The sequence below is a fragment of the Bos indicus x Bos taurus genome, chromosome 14 (genome assembly GCF_003369695.1).
Source record: "Bos indicus x Bos taurus breed Angus x Brahman F1 hybrid chromosome 14, Bos_hybrid_MaternalHap_v2.0, whole genome shotgun sequence".
Classification (NCBI taxonomy): Eukaryota; Metazoa; Chordata; class Mammalia; order Artiodactyla; family Bovidae; genus Bos; species Bos indicus x Bos taurus.
In genome coordinates this window covers 29560206-29576514 of record NC_040089.1, presented here as the reverse complement: position 1 = coordinate 29576514, position 16309 = coordinate 29560206, and the positions used below count along the sequence as shown (strand labels likewise).

General features: G+C 46.5%; 1 protein-coding gene across 1 annotated transcript; it reads right to left on the bottom strand.

Annotated features, from left to right (window-relative positions):
* Nucleotides 1-6968: 6968 nt before the first annotated feature.
* Nucleotides 6969-11415, bottom strand: BHLHE22 (basic helix-loop-helix family member e22). The gene has a single exon (XM_027561076.1). The coding sequence runs from the start codon at nt 9766-9768 to the stop codon at nt 8683-8685; it is 1086 nt and encodes a 361-aa protein (XP_027416877.1). The 5' UTR covers nt 9769-11415; the 3' UTR covers nt 6969-8682.
* Nucleotides 11416-16309: the final 4894 nt, after the last annotated feature.

The following is a 16309-nucleotide window of genomic DNA, read 5'->3' as shown; positions in this document are numbered from 1 at the left end:
GGTCTTTGTTTTCTGTAGATAACTTTACCACAGATAGTGAATGAAGCTGAGTAATATTTGGACAGTATTCTGTGTATTCACGAGCTGAAATGCTAGCTGTAAATAAAACACAGAACACAGAAGAGTGTTGATGAAATGTGGCTCCTTCAGTCACCATACATACAGTGTTTCACTGGGACTCTTAGCTTTCCTAAGAAAGAATTCATCCATGTTTTAAAGGACTGCCTTGGACTCTGAGGGTGTTTCTGTTCGTTGGAACTAGGCAGTTCAGTATGGTTGAACACTTAGGGTCAATTATGTCGTTAAATGGACAATCTATGAAATAATCATCTTGGGTTTCAGTTTTACTCTAAAACACACTTACTAAATAAACAATAATTTTGCAGAACTGTCTGGCATTATCCATGGTCATGTGGGTAATACTCTGCATTTTCTACTCAGAATATAGTTGAATAGGAAAAAAAATACTCAATGGCTATGCTGGATAATTTTAAATGTGATACAGTTTTTTGTTAATTTTTTTGAGGTATAGCTTATGTTCTTAATTCCTAACTGTATTCATTTTTATAATGATAGACATGATATTGGAGAAGGAAATGGCAACCCACTCCAGTGTTCTTGCCTGGAGAATCCCAGGGATGGGGGAGCCTGGTGGGCTGCCGTCTATGGGGTCACACAGAGTCGGACACGACTGAAGTGACTTAGCAGACATGATATACTGCAGACTACCTATAAAGTAAATATTTAGAGATAAACTCATAAGGTATTTTATTTCCCTTACAATTTATGTTCTTTGCTCATGGAAGAAGCTAGGGTGATGGAAGTAACAGGTAAAGGTACTAGTACCTGATGGTTTGTCATTGGGTCAAATTTAAACACTTATAAAGCACATATTAGCTGGTGATTCTTGTTTGCAAGAGAATGTTCACTCCATATAACTTTTATTTCTAAAAACTAACCATTATAGTTCACATGAAATGTATGTCATCATTACATGACAACCCACATTTTTAAGTAAATGATTTTGTCTTTGAGATTCAAATTACTGTTGAAATGAAATAGACTTTCATTCCATAACTTCTAAGAACTGGCCAATATATTTAAAATTTTATAAATGCCTTTGTTTTATACTTTAGATGGAATATTTTTGAAGTATTTGAAATCACTTTTGAATTTTTAAATCTAAAAGCATACAGAAAGTAGTAATTTCTCCATATATTTTAAAATTTGGTATTTTTTTAACTTTATTTTTAACTAATTTTAGACTTACAAGGAAAGCTATAAAAATAGTATTCATTTTTTAAAAACAAAGTCCTCAGACTAAACAATGCAGGACTCAGCCAACTGAAGATCTTAGTTAATCCCTGACCTTTGGAGATGTTTATCCACAGAAGGGCAACACACAGAAGTAACACCAGAGTGGCAGAAGTAATTTGAGTATGTATGTGTTCCACCCAGATCCTCCATAATTCAAATCAGTGTTTTGTTTTCATAAAAAAAAAAAAATTTTTCTAAGTTGTTAAAAAGAGCTTACTTTGTTGAATAATTCCAGATTTTTCTTAATTTCACTTTCTCGAGAAATCTACACTTTAAACAATGTATTTGCTTGATGCTTCTGCAGTAGAAAATGTAAGTTATTTACTGCTCCTGCTTTCTGATACATTTATAGATTTAATAGATAGATTTCCTTTCCTCCTTCATGGCTATTCATGTTTCTGTGGAGGCCTGGTTAGGAAAATCTTTTTTTTTTTTTCATGGAAGTCTTAGATGGAGGGGACAAGCTGCACTTTGCACTTGAATTTTGACCATAGCTCTTCAGAAAGAAACTATACGTGGCAAATGCAGCTGCACTTGCTTGACTAGACAGTGCATGTTTTAATGTTTTAACCACTTGGGTACATAATCTCAGTCTCACTCACAAGAAGAAATTATTTGTCTTCCATTTTCTAAGCAGATATAAGGATATTAACAAAGAAATCCTTACACCAAGTTCTTCAATAATTGCCAGAGCAGAGTAAATGCATAGAATGAGGTTAGGCCATGAAGCATTTTTATGTCTAAAACTAAATTCTCATCTCTAAACATCCCTATTAACATAGCAGATTTGAGTTGCAACCATCCTCCTAATAAAATTATGAAATCTTTAGAATTGGGAAGCATTTGTAAATAATGGGTCCTTTAAATATCCCTGAACTTTATTCTAAAACTTATAAAGAGAAATAATAATTGCTTTATATAACCACTGATACCATTTTAGCATTTGATGAAGATGTTAATTTATGGTTGGTTAGCAGTTTATGGCTGTCATTAGTTTTTCAGTTTGGTCCACATTAGAAATCTATTTTTCTTTTTTATTTTAATCTGAGACAATTATATAAAGATATGGTTATGTTTTATCTAAAATGTATCATTCTAGTGTAGCATTTCAAATTATTCACAGATCATAGTTCTTATATGTGCATATATGAATTTAAAAATACAGCAATAAAATGCTTGAAACAGATCATAAATTTGCTTCATATTTTATTACATCTCTGAATCAGGTTGAAAAGACAAGGGCAACTATGGTCTTTGGGAAAGAATTAACTCTTTCCCAATCTGGGAAGGAAAATGATATCACATTGTGCATAATTAAAGCCAACTCCCCATCAGAAGTCCTGGTGACTTCTAAAATAGGCTTGTCCATCACATATTGGAAGCTAGGTCTGGGGGTGGGTGGTAACTGCAAAATCCCTTTTCCGTTTGCAGTCTAGCCTTCCCAGCCCAGTCATTTCTCTTCCAAAGCTCCCTAATCTCTGTTTCTGTACTGTCAGAAGGAGGGGACATAAAGTAAAGGATAGGAAAGTCCTACTTGCACACTCACAAGCACTTAGGGGGTGGATAGTTTTGTAATAGTCCAGAAGTCTCCTGGATTATGTTAAGACGAGCCATTTAGGAAAAGTGGTAGAATTTAACCAAAATAGGGCTTCAGGGAAAGCGAGCTAATTTTCTTTGCCTGGCTGGGAAGAGATGAGGTTCTTTGGGGTTTAAAACTGAGGTGCTTTTTTGCAGAATTCCGGGGTTTGGCTGGGCTGCAGGCGCTTCTTATAAACCGGGAATCTTCCGGTGAACTCACCAGGCCATGGCAGGTGCAAGGGACACCCCGATCCAAATGCCTTCCCTCGAAAGAGTTGAGGCAGAGCCCCCAAAGTTCCCTTTCTGTCCCTAGGAATTTGGGGGCCGAATGGCCTCGAGCCCCACAGGAGGGGCCCAGAACGACAGCCAGTCCAGGGATGCTCTGCTGCTGTGGAGCCCAAATCCCTCCCTGGGCGCAGCCGGAGCATCGCAGCGCAGTGGTACATGTTGTGGACATCATTTGGTCTGCAACACTGGGCTGGCCTTCGGGAAAGCCGCTCCCTCCTTCCTCCTGCCCTTCAGGGTCCCCAGCACAAACACTGACCCTGGCCCTGGGGCGAAACAGACACCTGGTTATTTCACACCGTCTACAGAACCCTGGTTCTGGTAAACACAGATCAACTGATCAGAAAAGCCAGAGATCTGGCAGGGAGAGAAGAAAACTCCTGTAATGAGAACTGGTTTTACCTTTTCCTGGTTTTCCCTCCTGTTTCCTTCTCTTGTGCCCAATGTCTGACTTAAAAGGCCAACTTTAACCCGGAGCTCATTGGCTTGGCAAATCCAGGGGCATCCAACTTTGTAAGCGCCAAGGCAGAGCACGAAGAAGCGGGACTCATTTATGATGCCCACACAACAAAAAATGTTCATTCATGTAAAGTTGCTTGGCAGGTATTTAGGCTGACCTGCGTTGTAATTAAGAGAATACTTTTGTTTCTGACGTTTGTTTTGCAATTTAATTCTGTTTAGAGGCAACGTTGTCTGGTTGTCCCAGCCCATCCCCCCACTTCCCCACTGCATTAGATTTTCATCAAAGGTTTTTACTAAGGAGCCTCTTCTGGGCAGGATTCATTACCTTCCCGCCTGTCACCAGAACACGCTGGGGTCTCCGCTCAGTGCGTCTCCGCCCGGCAGAGCCGCCACTGTGTGTTGCGAACTGGGAAGTGATCTCTCATCATTATTTTTCAAAGTCTGGGAAGTGTATTATCCTTTTTCCTAGTGGTAATTAGTTACCATAGCATCTAATACGTAAATGTGCCCAGAGCACACCATTAACAGTTAAACGGAGGATTCAATTTAACACATGATTATATCTTTCATAAGTCATTACATTGGAAAAGTCAATGCCACTCAGGCTGGAACAATCTCAGGGTCCCGGGCGCGGAGAAAGGTTCGGTTCCGGCGTCAGGGCCAAGAGCGCGTGGAGACGGGAACCGGTGAGCCTTAGCCCTCCCCAATGAGCTGTTGGCAGGAAGGATGGTGCTGGGTGCGACAGGAGGGTGCAAACATTTAAGCGCAGCACGGGGTCTTGGAAGGTATGCCCAGCTGCAGAGAATGAGAGCGCATCGTTGCGCGCGCGCTCACACAAGCGAGCGCGCACACACTCATGCGCGCGCACACACACACTTACAGGCACCACGGAGAGGGAGGAGGTTGTAACTAGTGAGCTCTCCGAAGATGATCATTTGCGGGTTCTATAGGAAGGAGTCCACGAAGAGCCCCAGAGCGCTTCATTCTTGTAGGTGCCCAAAGTCAAGTTGGAGATGGGATCTAAATAGGAACTCGAAATTAGAGAAAGATATTGAAGTTAGAAACTAGAGAAGGAAACCGGTGGAATAAAAGGCCAAGTGAGATTCTGGTTCCTCGCTCACTGCCTCGGCCTACAGTCAGTTCCCTGAGAAACTCAAGCAGCCGGGATCCTTCGGGCGGTGCACTCCCCTCAGAAGCACCCAAGGCGCAGTGGATGCAGCCTCTGAAGCTGACCGAACTACTTTGACAGACGCCGCCGTTTTAGGGGCCAGGGTCTCTGTTCTGGCCCAAGGGCACTTCAGCAAGATCACCCTGACCCCTTGGTGCTCAGTCATCCAATCCTGAAGTGGATGCTGCGCAGTGGGAAGACATCTAGGGCCAGAAGTGTGTGCACCAACTTTCCACCCTGGGCTGAAAATACAGGAGTCCAGCGGGCCTCGGAAAGCGGCCCAGGGCTTTGCCAGGTGGGGGAAGAATTGTCTCTTCAATCAGTGGTTTTCCCTCCCTAAAAACTGCTGCTGGAGAAACTTTACAAAGGTTGGCTGAGGGCAGGGAATTCCACCTAGTAAATTACCGAAAAGTCCTCTCTTGTTCCTTTCAGATGTCCCCCATTTATTCCTAGAACTCAGCACTGGTCAACTCCTGTATTTGGAAAGAGAATTTATGTGTCTGAAATTATCAAAATGAAACTAAATATTATTAACCCTGTTACTTTGCATAACTGCTCATATTTGTCTGACATTTATCCTCTCCTTTCCCCCACCCTCATCCATTTCCAGTTTTTTCAGGACAAAGTTTGGAGATTGAGTTATTAAAGGAGTAAGAGGAGGGTATTTCTTTTTCCCCTGAAGTTCAAGATCTCTTATTTGTACTATTTCTAATCAGAGTTGAACATCACAGAGGTTACAGAGAGAGTATATTAAGGAGGTCCTCTTAATAATGAGAAATATTAAGCAGTAAAATCCTGCAACAAATATGTCCTCTACAATGTTAACACGCAAAATAGGAAAAAAAAAAAAAATTCGACTGATGGTGGCTCCGGTTAATTCCTAATCAGAATGATGGACAGCCAGGCCAGAACAATACAAACTAATGGCTGTGTTGCTGAGCACTTTACCCCTTGATTAAAGACACCCAATTATGGCGCAGAACAGTGTCGTAATTATGTTTCTTAATCACATCCAGGAGGTTTAATTGCCTTAACGATGTGTTTCATTAAATGAATTTAGGTATTATAGTCGACAGTTTTCATACACAGTTGTTTTCAAATTAACATAATATTAGACATCGTCATGGAAATTGTTTTAATAATCATAATTAGACGCACCCAGGCTTTGTCTGGTAAATGCTGAGAGATGGGTCTTCTCCTGCCTGGGGGCTGCCCTGGTCTCTTCCCTCCCTCAACCCCCACTCCCAGACTGGGAGGGCTTCAGCTTCAAGGCCCTTTGCTGTGATGTTTTCTGAAAAGTTACAGGTTCTGATTAATCTTTTTTGATGGCAAGTGGAGCAGAAAATATCCTCCCTCACCCCCTACTAAGTTTGATGGCATTTAGGGATATCATTATGAGCTGAGACTATACAGACCAAAAACGCAATCAGCAAACTGCCTATAGAGGAAACACTCTAACTTCATGACTACCATCTCTATAACTTTCACCACAATAAAAATAAAACCTTCTAAATGTGAGGGCATTAGCAAAGTCTAAATACAAGCCTATATAGCCATTCTTTAATAGAATCAACACCCAACCCAATCCAAACATAGCCCCTACAAATCTCATTAACAGGCAACACTAGTACATTGTAAAAATCTCTATGGACATTGTTTACACATATCATTCAACCTGGTTGACTCTTCGATCACACAAAAAAGGGGAAAGCCACAATAGAATTCATCCTCACAGAATCCAAATTCATCTGTTTTCCTTGGCTTTCTGGAAGTTGGAGATAGAAATTTTTGAAATAAAAACTCTTTAAGAAACTTTACTCTTTCTGATGGGCCTTGGCACTGCTAGTTAACAATGCCATACAAAGTGGGAAAAGATTTCCAGGGAGAGAAGGGCCCTCAAAGTTCATGCCAGCAGACAGGAGCTCTAGACCTCCTCTGCGTCTCACCGCTGACCCCATTTCTCTCTCCTCCAATGACCAGGCCCAGCCATCCTCTTTTAACAAGTAAACACGTGAACTAGGGCTGCTCCTAATTGCGTATCCCTGACAGAACTTTAGTTTCACCTTCTCTAAAACTCCTTTCTTTTTTACCTTTCAAGCAAAGAGTTACACAGAAAAGAGGTGATGGCTCCTTCCACAAAGCACAGCATAATAAGATGTTTGATCAAAATATTTTAATAAAGATTCTTTCTGACATAGATACACATACAAATGGTCGTACATAGCTGTCATAGTCTGATTGACCTATTTAATATATATATCATTCTTTACACATCCAAAACCCGCCAAGAGATCCATCACAACTCCCCACTCACCATCCAACCTGACAAACTGAATTTGTATTATCTGCAAGGAGTGGAAAATAGCAGGACTCCATTTTTTAAAAAAGGTTTTCTGGATTTTCATAGGCTAGAAAAGCAGGCAAACAGCCATGCAAACTAAAACTGAAAGCTCGCTTTGGGTAAATAGCTTCTTGCTCTTCCTTAGTTTTATTTTATTTCTTTTTAATTGTTTTTTAGAAAAATAACAAAGAATTTCACACCATAGGCAAATCAAACCAGTCTTTCAACTTAAATAATTCTCCACAGTTAAAATAACTTATATATGTACACATATATTAAAAGCAATTAAATTAGACCTTTTAAAAATGCACAGCACAGCCTGGAAAAAGTATTTGTTTAGCATGTTCTTACTTATAGGATCTATTGCTGTGATGTCTTTCCTTTTTAGAATGCAAAAGAGTCCCCTTTTGGAGAAAAAAAAAAAAAAAGAGAGAGATCAATTCATTCATCAATTAAGAATACACCTTTCCTGTAATTTTTGGACTGAAGCAATTTATTAAAGCTCAATTTAAATACAGGGATGATGCAACTGAAGATATCCAGGTGACCTTTGATAAACCTAAGCAGCTCAGATACATCAATATGTCTCTTCATACTTGTTGGCAAATAAACCCTTTTAAACACTTGGCACACAATATAAGTTAATCTATAAAACAATTTTAGAGGCATTAAAAAAATCTGCACATAAGACCCCATGACCTTAACACATGATAAATACTGTTGATGTGGAAGGGTCATTGATGAATAACAAATAAATACCATGAATCGTTAATACATCATTGCAGAGCGGAAAGTAACAAGGTGCACATAAATAGTTTTAAATGCAATTTCTTTCAGCCACAGTCAGTTTTTTTTATATCACTCTTGCCAAAACTTTTGAGCATTTTCACAGGATTAAAGTTCAGAGACAATAAAAAATACAAGTCTTTCATAGCAACGTGTCTCTTTCTGTTGTTTTGTTTTGTTTTTTTCACTTAAATAAATCTACATTTCAAGTTTTTCTCCTGGCTCAGAATCAAAATTTATTTTCAAGTGCCCTTTCTGATTTGTCTGAATGAATATTCCGTCCCACAAGCCACCCAACCCCGGACTCCTCCTTCCCCCCTCAGCACTAGCCAAATTCACAATTATCAGTAGGATTACTATTTTGCCCTGGAATACCCTCCACGCTTAATAACGACTACTTCTCAACTTGTTTTTTAACCTTAAAGGCAAACTGCTTCCTCGCGGTCTAGGCTGCCACCAAAGTTGCCACTTTTCCGAGGAAAAAATAAAGACATCTATCCTCCATACCAACTCCACCTCACTCCCCACCCCAAAGACCAAGATTCTGGGGTTGTCGAGGCTAGAAGTCCCGAGTGTCTCTGATACTTCTCAGTTCTCGCCTCCGCTTTGTCTGTTCTGCAAGTGTTTCACAACTACGAGAGGACCAAATAAAAGGGGTGGTGAGCAGCTGTGCACTGTCCTCTAGCTTTGGGGTCGGTCTGGTGTTTTTCGGGGCGGGGTGGTGGTGGATGGGTGGAGGGGATGTTTAAGGCTTCTCCGTGCACTGTTTGCAGAGGCTGGAGGAGACGCTATTGAACAGGGCGCACTTCTCCGGGCAGGAGGCGGCCGGGGGCAGCCCGGCGCTGAACGGGTATCCGGCCGCCTGCTCGTAGGCGCCAAGCGCCGGGTGCAGGGCAGCGGCCGCGGCCGCCGCCGCCGCGGAGCTGGGCAGGGAGGCGGCGGAGATGGCCTGGCCCTGGTTGAGGTAGGCGACGAGGCGCCGCATCTCCTCCAGGGCCTGCGCCTGCATGAGGATGTAGTTCTTGGCGAGCAGCAGCGTGGCGATCTTGGAGAGCTTCCGCACCGAGGGGCTGTGCGCGTAGGGGATCACCGCGCGCAGCTCGTCCAGCGCGTCGTTCAGGTCGTGCATCCGCCGGCGCTCGCGGGCGTTGATGTTGAGCCGAAGCGCCTTCTGCTCTTTGGATTTCTTGCTGCCGCCGCTACCCCCGCCGCCGCCGCCGCTACCCCCGCCGCCGCCGCTGCTCGGGGCCCCCGGGGGGGCGCCGCCGCCGCTGTGGAGGAGGGCGTTGGAGCAGCCCTCGGCCGCCTTGGTGCCGCCGCCTCCCGCGCCCGGGGAGGCCCGCGGGTCGGTGCCTCCGGGCCGCAGCACCAGCTCGCAACGGCCGTCGCTGTCGTCGTCGGGGCTCTGCTCGCCGCCGCTGCTCTCGGCCACTGAGCCACGGCCGGCGCTCTCGCCGTACTTGAGGCACAGGGCCGCCCCGGCCGGCAGGCTGCTCAGGCTGGGGTCGCCCCCAACGCCGGCGGAGCCCACGAGCAGCCCAGGGACGCCCACCCCGCCGCCGCCGCCGCCTCCCGCGCCGCCGCCTCCCCCGGGCGGTGGCAGCAGCAGCCCTGCCCCCTCGGGGTCAGCCGGCTCGAAGCAGCCGAGGGGCGACGACGAGGAGGACGCCGGGCGCTCCCGGGGCGGCGGTGCCAGGGACAGGTCCATGCCCGGGGGCGTGGAGTGGAAAGCCGCCTCCAGGCGCTTGGCGGCGGAGGCGCTCAGGCTCTTGTGCAGGTAGAGGTCGTCTTCGCCCGCGGCGGCCGCGCCGAGGTGCAGCCCGCGCTCCATGGTCCGGCCCCGGCGAGCAGCCCGGGCCCGCCGCCGCCTCCTGGGCTCGGGAGTCGGGCGGCGCCGCAGACGCGCCCGAGCCGGGCTCCGCGGCTGGTGCGCGCGTCGGTCCCGGCGCTGCTGGCAGCCCTCTCCCCTTCTTTTTCTTTTTCGCCTTCCCCCGCGCTCGCCGCCTCCTCTTCTTCTTCTTCTTCGTCTCCAGCCGATGGTGCTGGCTGCTGGGGCTCACCATGGGCCGCGGCCCCGCATGGTGGGAGGGTGGGCGCGCAGGGTGTGGAGCTGCCGCCGCCGCCGCCGCCGCCGCCGCCGCTCTGAGCCCAGCCCCGCGCCTCCTCTCCGCACCGTTTATCTTGCTTGGATTCACCTTCAAGAGATTTCCGGACCCATCAACCAGCCGCCGCCACAGACGGGGGAGTCTTTTACATCATTATCTCTGAGTAGGTTATTATGAAGAAGAGTCGCCTGTTGGGACAGCGCTTTCTACCCAATCAGGTTAACGTTTTAATTAATAGGATTAAAACGGTAACAAACAATCGCAGGCGCTATCTGGCCGCGAGTCTGAATAGTTTCATTTCCCAGGTCTGAAGACAGGCAGCAGCTAGAGCTTTATAAAAGGCGCCTGCTCCATTATTCTGCCTGCCATCTGTATACACAGCTTAGCGCATATGTTTGCAAGGCGCTGGGTCCTGTTAGTAACCCAACAACTGCCTTTAGCTTGACATGTGTGGCGACTTTCACTCATCAATGAGCACACTAAAAGCCCTACTTAGAGTCGACGATGTTCTTTGCTCCTTCAGCAAATTGTAGATCGGCGGCGAAGCCTGGGAGTCCGGGGGAAAGCAGACGCCCCCCGCACCCCGTTCCCCCCCCCCCCCCCCCGCCCCGCCCTTCTCTCGCCACTGCTGTCTCATTGCTACATGACCCTTCCGGGGGAGACTGATACTCCACTCCTGTTCATAGGATGGCTCTGATCTGGATTTGGATATGGGACTTTAGTGGGGGGGGAGATGGTGTCTCCGCTGGCTTGCCCTAAATTCACCCAAGATTCTTAGCTAGTAAAAGAGCAAAGCAATCGCTCCCTCCCCCCCCCCCCCGCCCCTCTCAACACACCGCCTTATTCCGCCCCCTCCACTATGCTCCCTGCCCATTTCCTACCCCGATCGGGCGTGGGGGGCGGGGGGAGTGCAGCCCATTAGACTTTTTGTAAAGGTGGTGGTGGAGGGGGTTACTTTCGCAGCCGCCTCCAAACCACGGCTACAGTGATGGTGATGATGAAGCCCACGATTTCCTAACCAGAAAGAAACTGATTGCTCAAACTTCCCTCCAGATTAAAATCCAGTGGCTTCAGAATAGTCAACTTCAACGGGAGTCAAACCCTCTCACACACTAAGTGGGGCATCAGTGCATATTTATTTACCCGGAAACGTCGCCTCCAAGGCTAGGAAGCCATTCAGGGACAACTGGGTCTGCCTCGATTGTTCTTGGAGAGAGAGGAAGCCGAAGTGTGGAAACAAGTGCTGCTCCCCTGATGAGAAATGGGACTCTGGGTTCCGTGCCCGGGCGCACATGGTATTTAGCGGCTGGTTTTCATCCTTACAGCATAAGTAAAAACAATATTTCCCAACATCTCCAATAAGTCTTCCTTATGTGGCAGAATTACTGAAGCCTATGAAATTTTTGGTTTCTCTGGTTTCATTAAAAACCTTTTAATTGTGGCTTTCAGAGTTGGCCCCAGGTGTTGGACTCTTTTCATTACATTTTGCTCTAATGTGATGAAATTCTAATTCTCTCCTTACCATATGGTTAAATTTCCCCACTGAGAATTAGTTGAAAAAGGAGAAATAATCTATTAATCTCTGTAATAGATTCACAAATGAGGTTCGCCACAGAACCTGTTTTTGAATGGTAATATCGGAACAGTTGGACGCCTTATTTCAGAAAGGAGGGATGAGGACGGCAGAGAAACGTCTGCGTTTTCACCTGGAAAGCAGGGAAAGGGGCCCAGCTCTATCTTTCCAAAATAACTGCTCGAAATTGAATCTCACGGGATCAGAAATGCTACGCAGTCGTCGGTTACCTTCGCCCCTTGGGGTTAACTGGAACCCAAAGGGGGAGAAAGAGCTGGCGGGCTGCCGGAAGCTTTCCAGCCTGGGACCCCGGCCCTGAGCTCTTGAAGGCTCGATCCGGCCCACGTGTCTCGCCCGGGACCCCCAAGGCACGTAGACGTGCAGGGCGGCCCCTGGCTCATCGCTTCCCTGGCCCCTCCCTCCCCCGGCGCGCGCAGCTGTTAACCTCGGGCTTTAAGGTGCTGAAAGACACGCTCCTGTTACTATTTTTCAATTAGCAGCTTTGTTTTCACCGGGATCGTAAACAAAGGTTCTCTATAAATATAGGTGAGTCGGTGTGTCTGATACTAAATGACCCAAGAACTCTGGCCACTTGGGGGAGGACCGAGGCTGGCACCGTCTTGGCTCTGGGCGGAGTGGAGACACGTTTCCGGTTTCGGACTCGGTTCTCCGTCCAGGCCGCCTCTCTGGTGCGCTGGCCGGCTGGATTCCTGCCGGACACTCAGTGGGCACTAGACAGACGAAGGAGCTGCCGTGTCCGGGCCGAGTTGGGGGAGCTTGGACTTAGCTAGGAGCGCCACAGGGAGCTGTGCCCTGCAGAACCGGACTGGCCAAACTGGGGCCACCACCCAAAGCGGTCAAAGCTCCGCTAGATCCCCGACCCTCGACAGACCCCGGCCCTCCGCTGCTGTCAGCTAACCCGGCATATCATGAACTTTTCCCTGGACCCCACTTCCGGTCCACCTTCCTCCCTCCTCCCTCCTTGGCCACCCAAACTTCTGAAGCAAACTTTGGCGCAATTTCATTTCACTCACTAGGAGCCCCAAACCTTTCTTTGGCGGTTCAAGAAAATCCCCCAGGTCTCCCCGGAGGAGGTGGCTGCTTAATAGTCCCTGGAAACTTAGCTTGGGGAAACTGCTGAAGAATTTATAGAAGCTCTAAATGTGGGCCTTATAACAACCGTCGGGGAATGGTCTTTGAGGTTTATGCACTCGTAAACTTTTGCTGATTGCTTCTGGGAAGTTGTCAGGCACTTAACGCTGCATTTATCTTACAGGGCAATGAAAACACATCTGCCCTGTGTCTCGTTACCTGGTTTAATCGTCGCCAGCTCTGAGTCACGGCCTAGGCTCTTTTTCACCACTTAAGTAGAAATCCCGCCGCCTGGTTTCGGGCCAGCAAAGGGCTGACGTCAGCTGCTAACTTGGTACCCTTCTCTGGCCGCAGGAGCTCCAAAAATGTCTGCGCTTGAACTTTATTCTGCTACGAAGAGGGGAAAGGGCCTGGGTTCCACATCTAACTAGCAAGTTGGAAAGAGAGCAGAGAAAAAAAACAAAGGAAGCACTTTCTGGGGGTCTGGGAAGGCTTTTAGGGTGGGGTGGGGTGTGGAATCAGCCCTCGAGGGAAACTCCTGACCCACAAATGACCCCTGGGAATGAAACGGTAGAAGCGAAATCCTCTTGACTCTGCAGTTTCAGAGAAGATCAGTGTGAGTTACTGAAGCAATGGGGGGACAGGAAACGCAGGGAACTGTTCCCTCTGCCCAGTCGAGGTGGTGGCAGTTCAGGCCACCCCGCGGTCCAGACGGCGGGGTGGGCGCCGTCCAGGGACACCTTAGCAGGGTGCCCTTGGTGCTGGGCTGGTGGCGCAGCGGTGCGGTTTGGCAGACACATATCCGGACAGGGAGCATTCTTGGCCGAGTGTTGCATAATTTACAGACGCCAGCGCATGTTGTGCAAAGATGAATACAGTTTTGTTTCAGCAGGAAGGAACACACCTACGGCTTTGAAAGGACGCTTAAACACTTAACAAGCCACCCCGCATTGAAATGACAGGGCTATTGGATTTCAGACCAAACTGATTTTTTTTTTTTTAGGTCGTACTTAAATTTCTTGATCATCTTCATTAATACTTGCTTGTAATTTGAAATAGGAACCTGAATAAAATCAGAACGGAACACAATCGAATCCATCATTTAAGAGCAAAGCCAGGAGTTCCTCTTTGTTACTTCTATAGCCCTGATAAACAGCTTATTATTTATCAATATTTAAGTTAGGAGAACTCTAGAATACTGGGATTTGAGTGTGTTTTCTGAAAGGGAGAATTGTACTTGTGTGAATGTGTTTTCATTTATCTATTTGAGGACATTCAAGAAGGTAAAAAGCAAAGTTTGCCCAAAAATGTCACGAACTTTTGCTTGGGAACTGCTTGGAAAAGCAAATTTCCTGAGAGCCATGGAAACCGCCTGGGGCTGCGCTGCCCTTGAGGCGGAGAAGCCGAGCCTTGGGGATTGCAACAGGCCGGGACCACGGTGACCCCAGCGGAACGTCCTCCTGGGAAACCGCCAGGGAATTGGGGCTCTGAGCCCTCCTCCGCCTCGTCCAAAGCGCGCACTGGCAGGGCGAGTCCCCAGCGCTTCAGGCCCTCACATTCTTGGCTGCTCTCCAGCCCCAATCTGAGGCACGCTGACCTTGAACTTGCATCTGCCTACCGGCTCCCCTCGCCTGCTCGGCGCTGTTTGGTAACTCTTAGGTCGGTTTGAAGCCGGTACAGTTGTTAGTCATCCTGCGCCCCCGCCGGCTTCGGGAACGCAGGGTCGACTTGGTGGCGGAGAGCTTCAAGTCCATCAAGCTCCTGAAGTCAAGCCTTTCGGCCCCCGTTTGTTTATTCATGTCTTTTCTTACCCTCTTAGCTAGGTCCCCCAAAGCTCAGTGCGAAGAGATGCTATATGTCCGCCTGTGCGTTGGGGATTGGCGGGGCTGATGGGGAGGAGCGCCGCGAAGAAGCAGGGGCCGTGGGCGGTGGACCAGCCCTGGCAGCGCGCCAAGGTCCCTAGCCTTAGGTCTGAAGTGCTTGGCAATTCCAAGGACTTCGACCTTGGAAAAGCAGAAACCTGTTGATATAAAGTTCTTTCGTGAAGATTTTCTTCCGTATTCTTTATCTATTTTAAAGAAAGAAGTTGATCCTCAAGACTCTTTGGCGACTAGCTGGCTTAAGTGTGAACATTGAAGGGAAACGGTCAAACAGCGCCCCCCCCCCCCCGGCCCCCGCCCCCCGCCCCAAGACAAGCAGCTTTTTCGGCGCAAGGATGCGCCCCAGGCGGACAGGCAGGTCCCCAGGCTCGCAGCGAAGGGCTCACCTGGCTTCCAGGTGACTTTTAAGGGGAGGGGCGTGGTATAGCACTGCTGGGACTCCAGCGGTAGGGCAGGATACGCAGATAAAAGCAAACAGTGAAAAGAGTTTCTGAAAAATTCACTGCCTTCTTGGTTACCTGGACATATTCAGTGGCGCTCCTTAGAGGTTGATAATACTCATTTTTGTTACATGAGTTTATCTTTTCGAATCTTGGAAAACGTTCTATTTGGGGGGGGGGAATTGTTGGCCTAAAAAAAGTGAACACTTTTAGGGCTTGTCTTGGTGTCCACGAATTAAGAAGAAACTAACTGAAAAGGGCTCAATTCTGCCTTTGGGGTTTTAGCTTTGAGATTTAAAACCCACAGCGCCATCTCCTGGCCGTGAGGAGAACGTAACGATGGATGACAACAACATACTTAAATACTGAGAATGAAGTATTCAAATATGAGAGACACTTTATTTTACGCCTCAAAAATTATTTCAGTGATAAATTGATTGCGATGATAAAAGATGAGCTGGAAATTTATGATCATTAAAGATTGTCAGACACAATCCCGGAAGCTAATTATTTGTGAATAGAAGTCTGTATGCTATATTTACACACATCATTTTTATAGATTCGGATATAGTTATTATTCTAGGGACTTGTGATAAAATATGATTCTTTAATTTATCATCAATACATAATTTGATGGAAGAAATTAAATCCCAGATTAATTTCTAAATTAGGATTTGAACCAGTTATTTTATGCAAAAGATACTGTAACTTTATAAATATCTCAGTGCTCTCAGGTGTTAATTGACTAGTGAAAAGCAATTGCTGAATTACTATCGGGATATTTTAATCACCAAAGCATTTCTTATTAAGTATGGGTTTATTTATTAAAAGCAGTTGTCTTTTTTTTTTTTACTTTTTCTGGGTTATGCTTAACACGTAATATGATAGAAAGGAGACTACTGTGAGATGATGCTGTGTTGAAACAAATTCTCCTCCTAGTGCCTCATCAAATTTTACTAATCAACATCAGTAAAGAATCTGCTCCATTTTTCTCAATAGCCCTTCACTTTCTTGAACAGTCTTCTCAACTCACAATCTTTCAGAATGTCTAATTTAGGCTTTCTGAGCCTGAAATGTCATCTGAAGCTAAATTGTTTTCCAAAAATTTAATGCACATAATAGAACCGTAGATACCTAACACTTTTGCAAATTAAAATATTTCTAAAATGTATTTTTGCAAGCCCTGCTCCCTTTTGTAAGTAAGATCAAAATCCAGTAAAGAGATGATATCCCAATTAAGAACATTTCTCATCTATGATAATATGCCCAGGCCAGCTGCTTG

Coding starts and splice junctions, on each gene's coding strand:
- BHLHE22 (XM_027561076.1), bottom strand. CDS start 9,768: ATGGAGCGCGGGCTGCACCTCGGCGCGGCCGCCGCGGGCGAAGACGAC.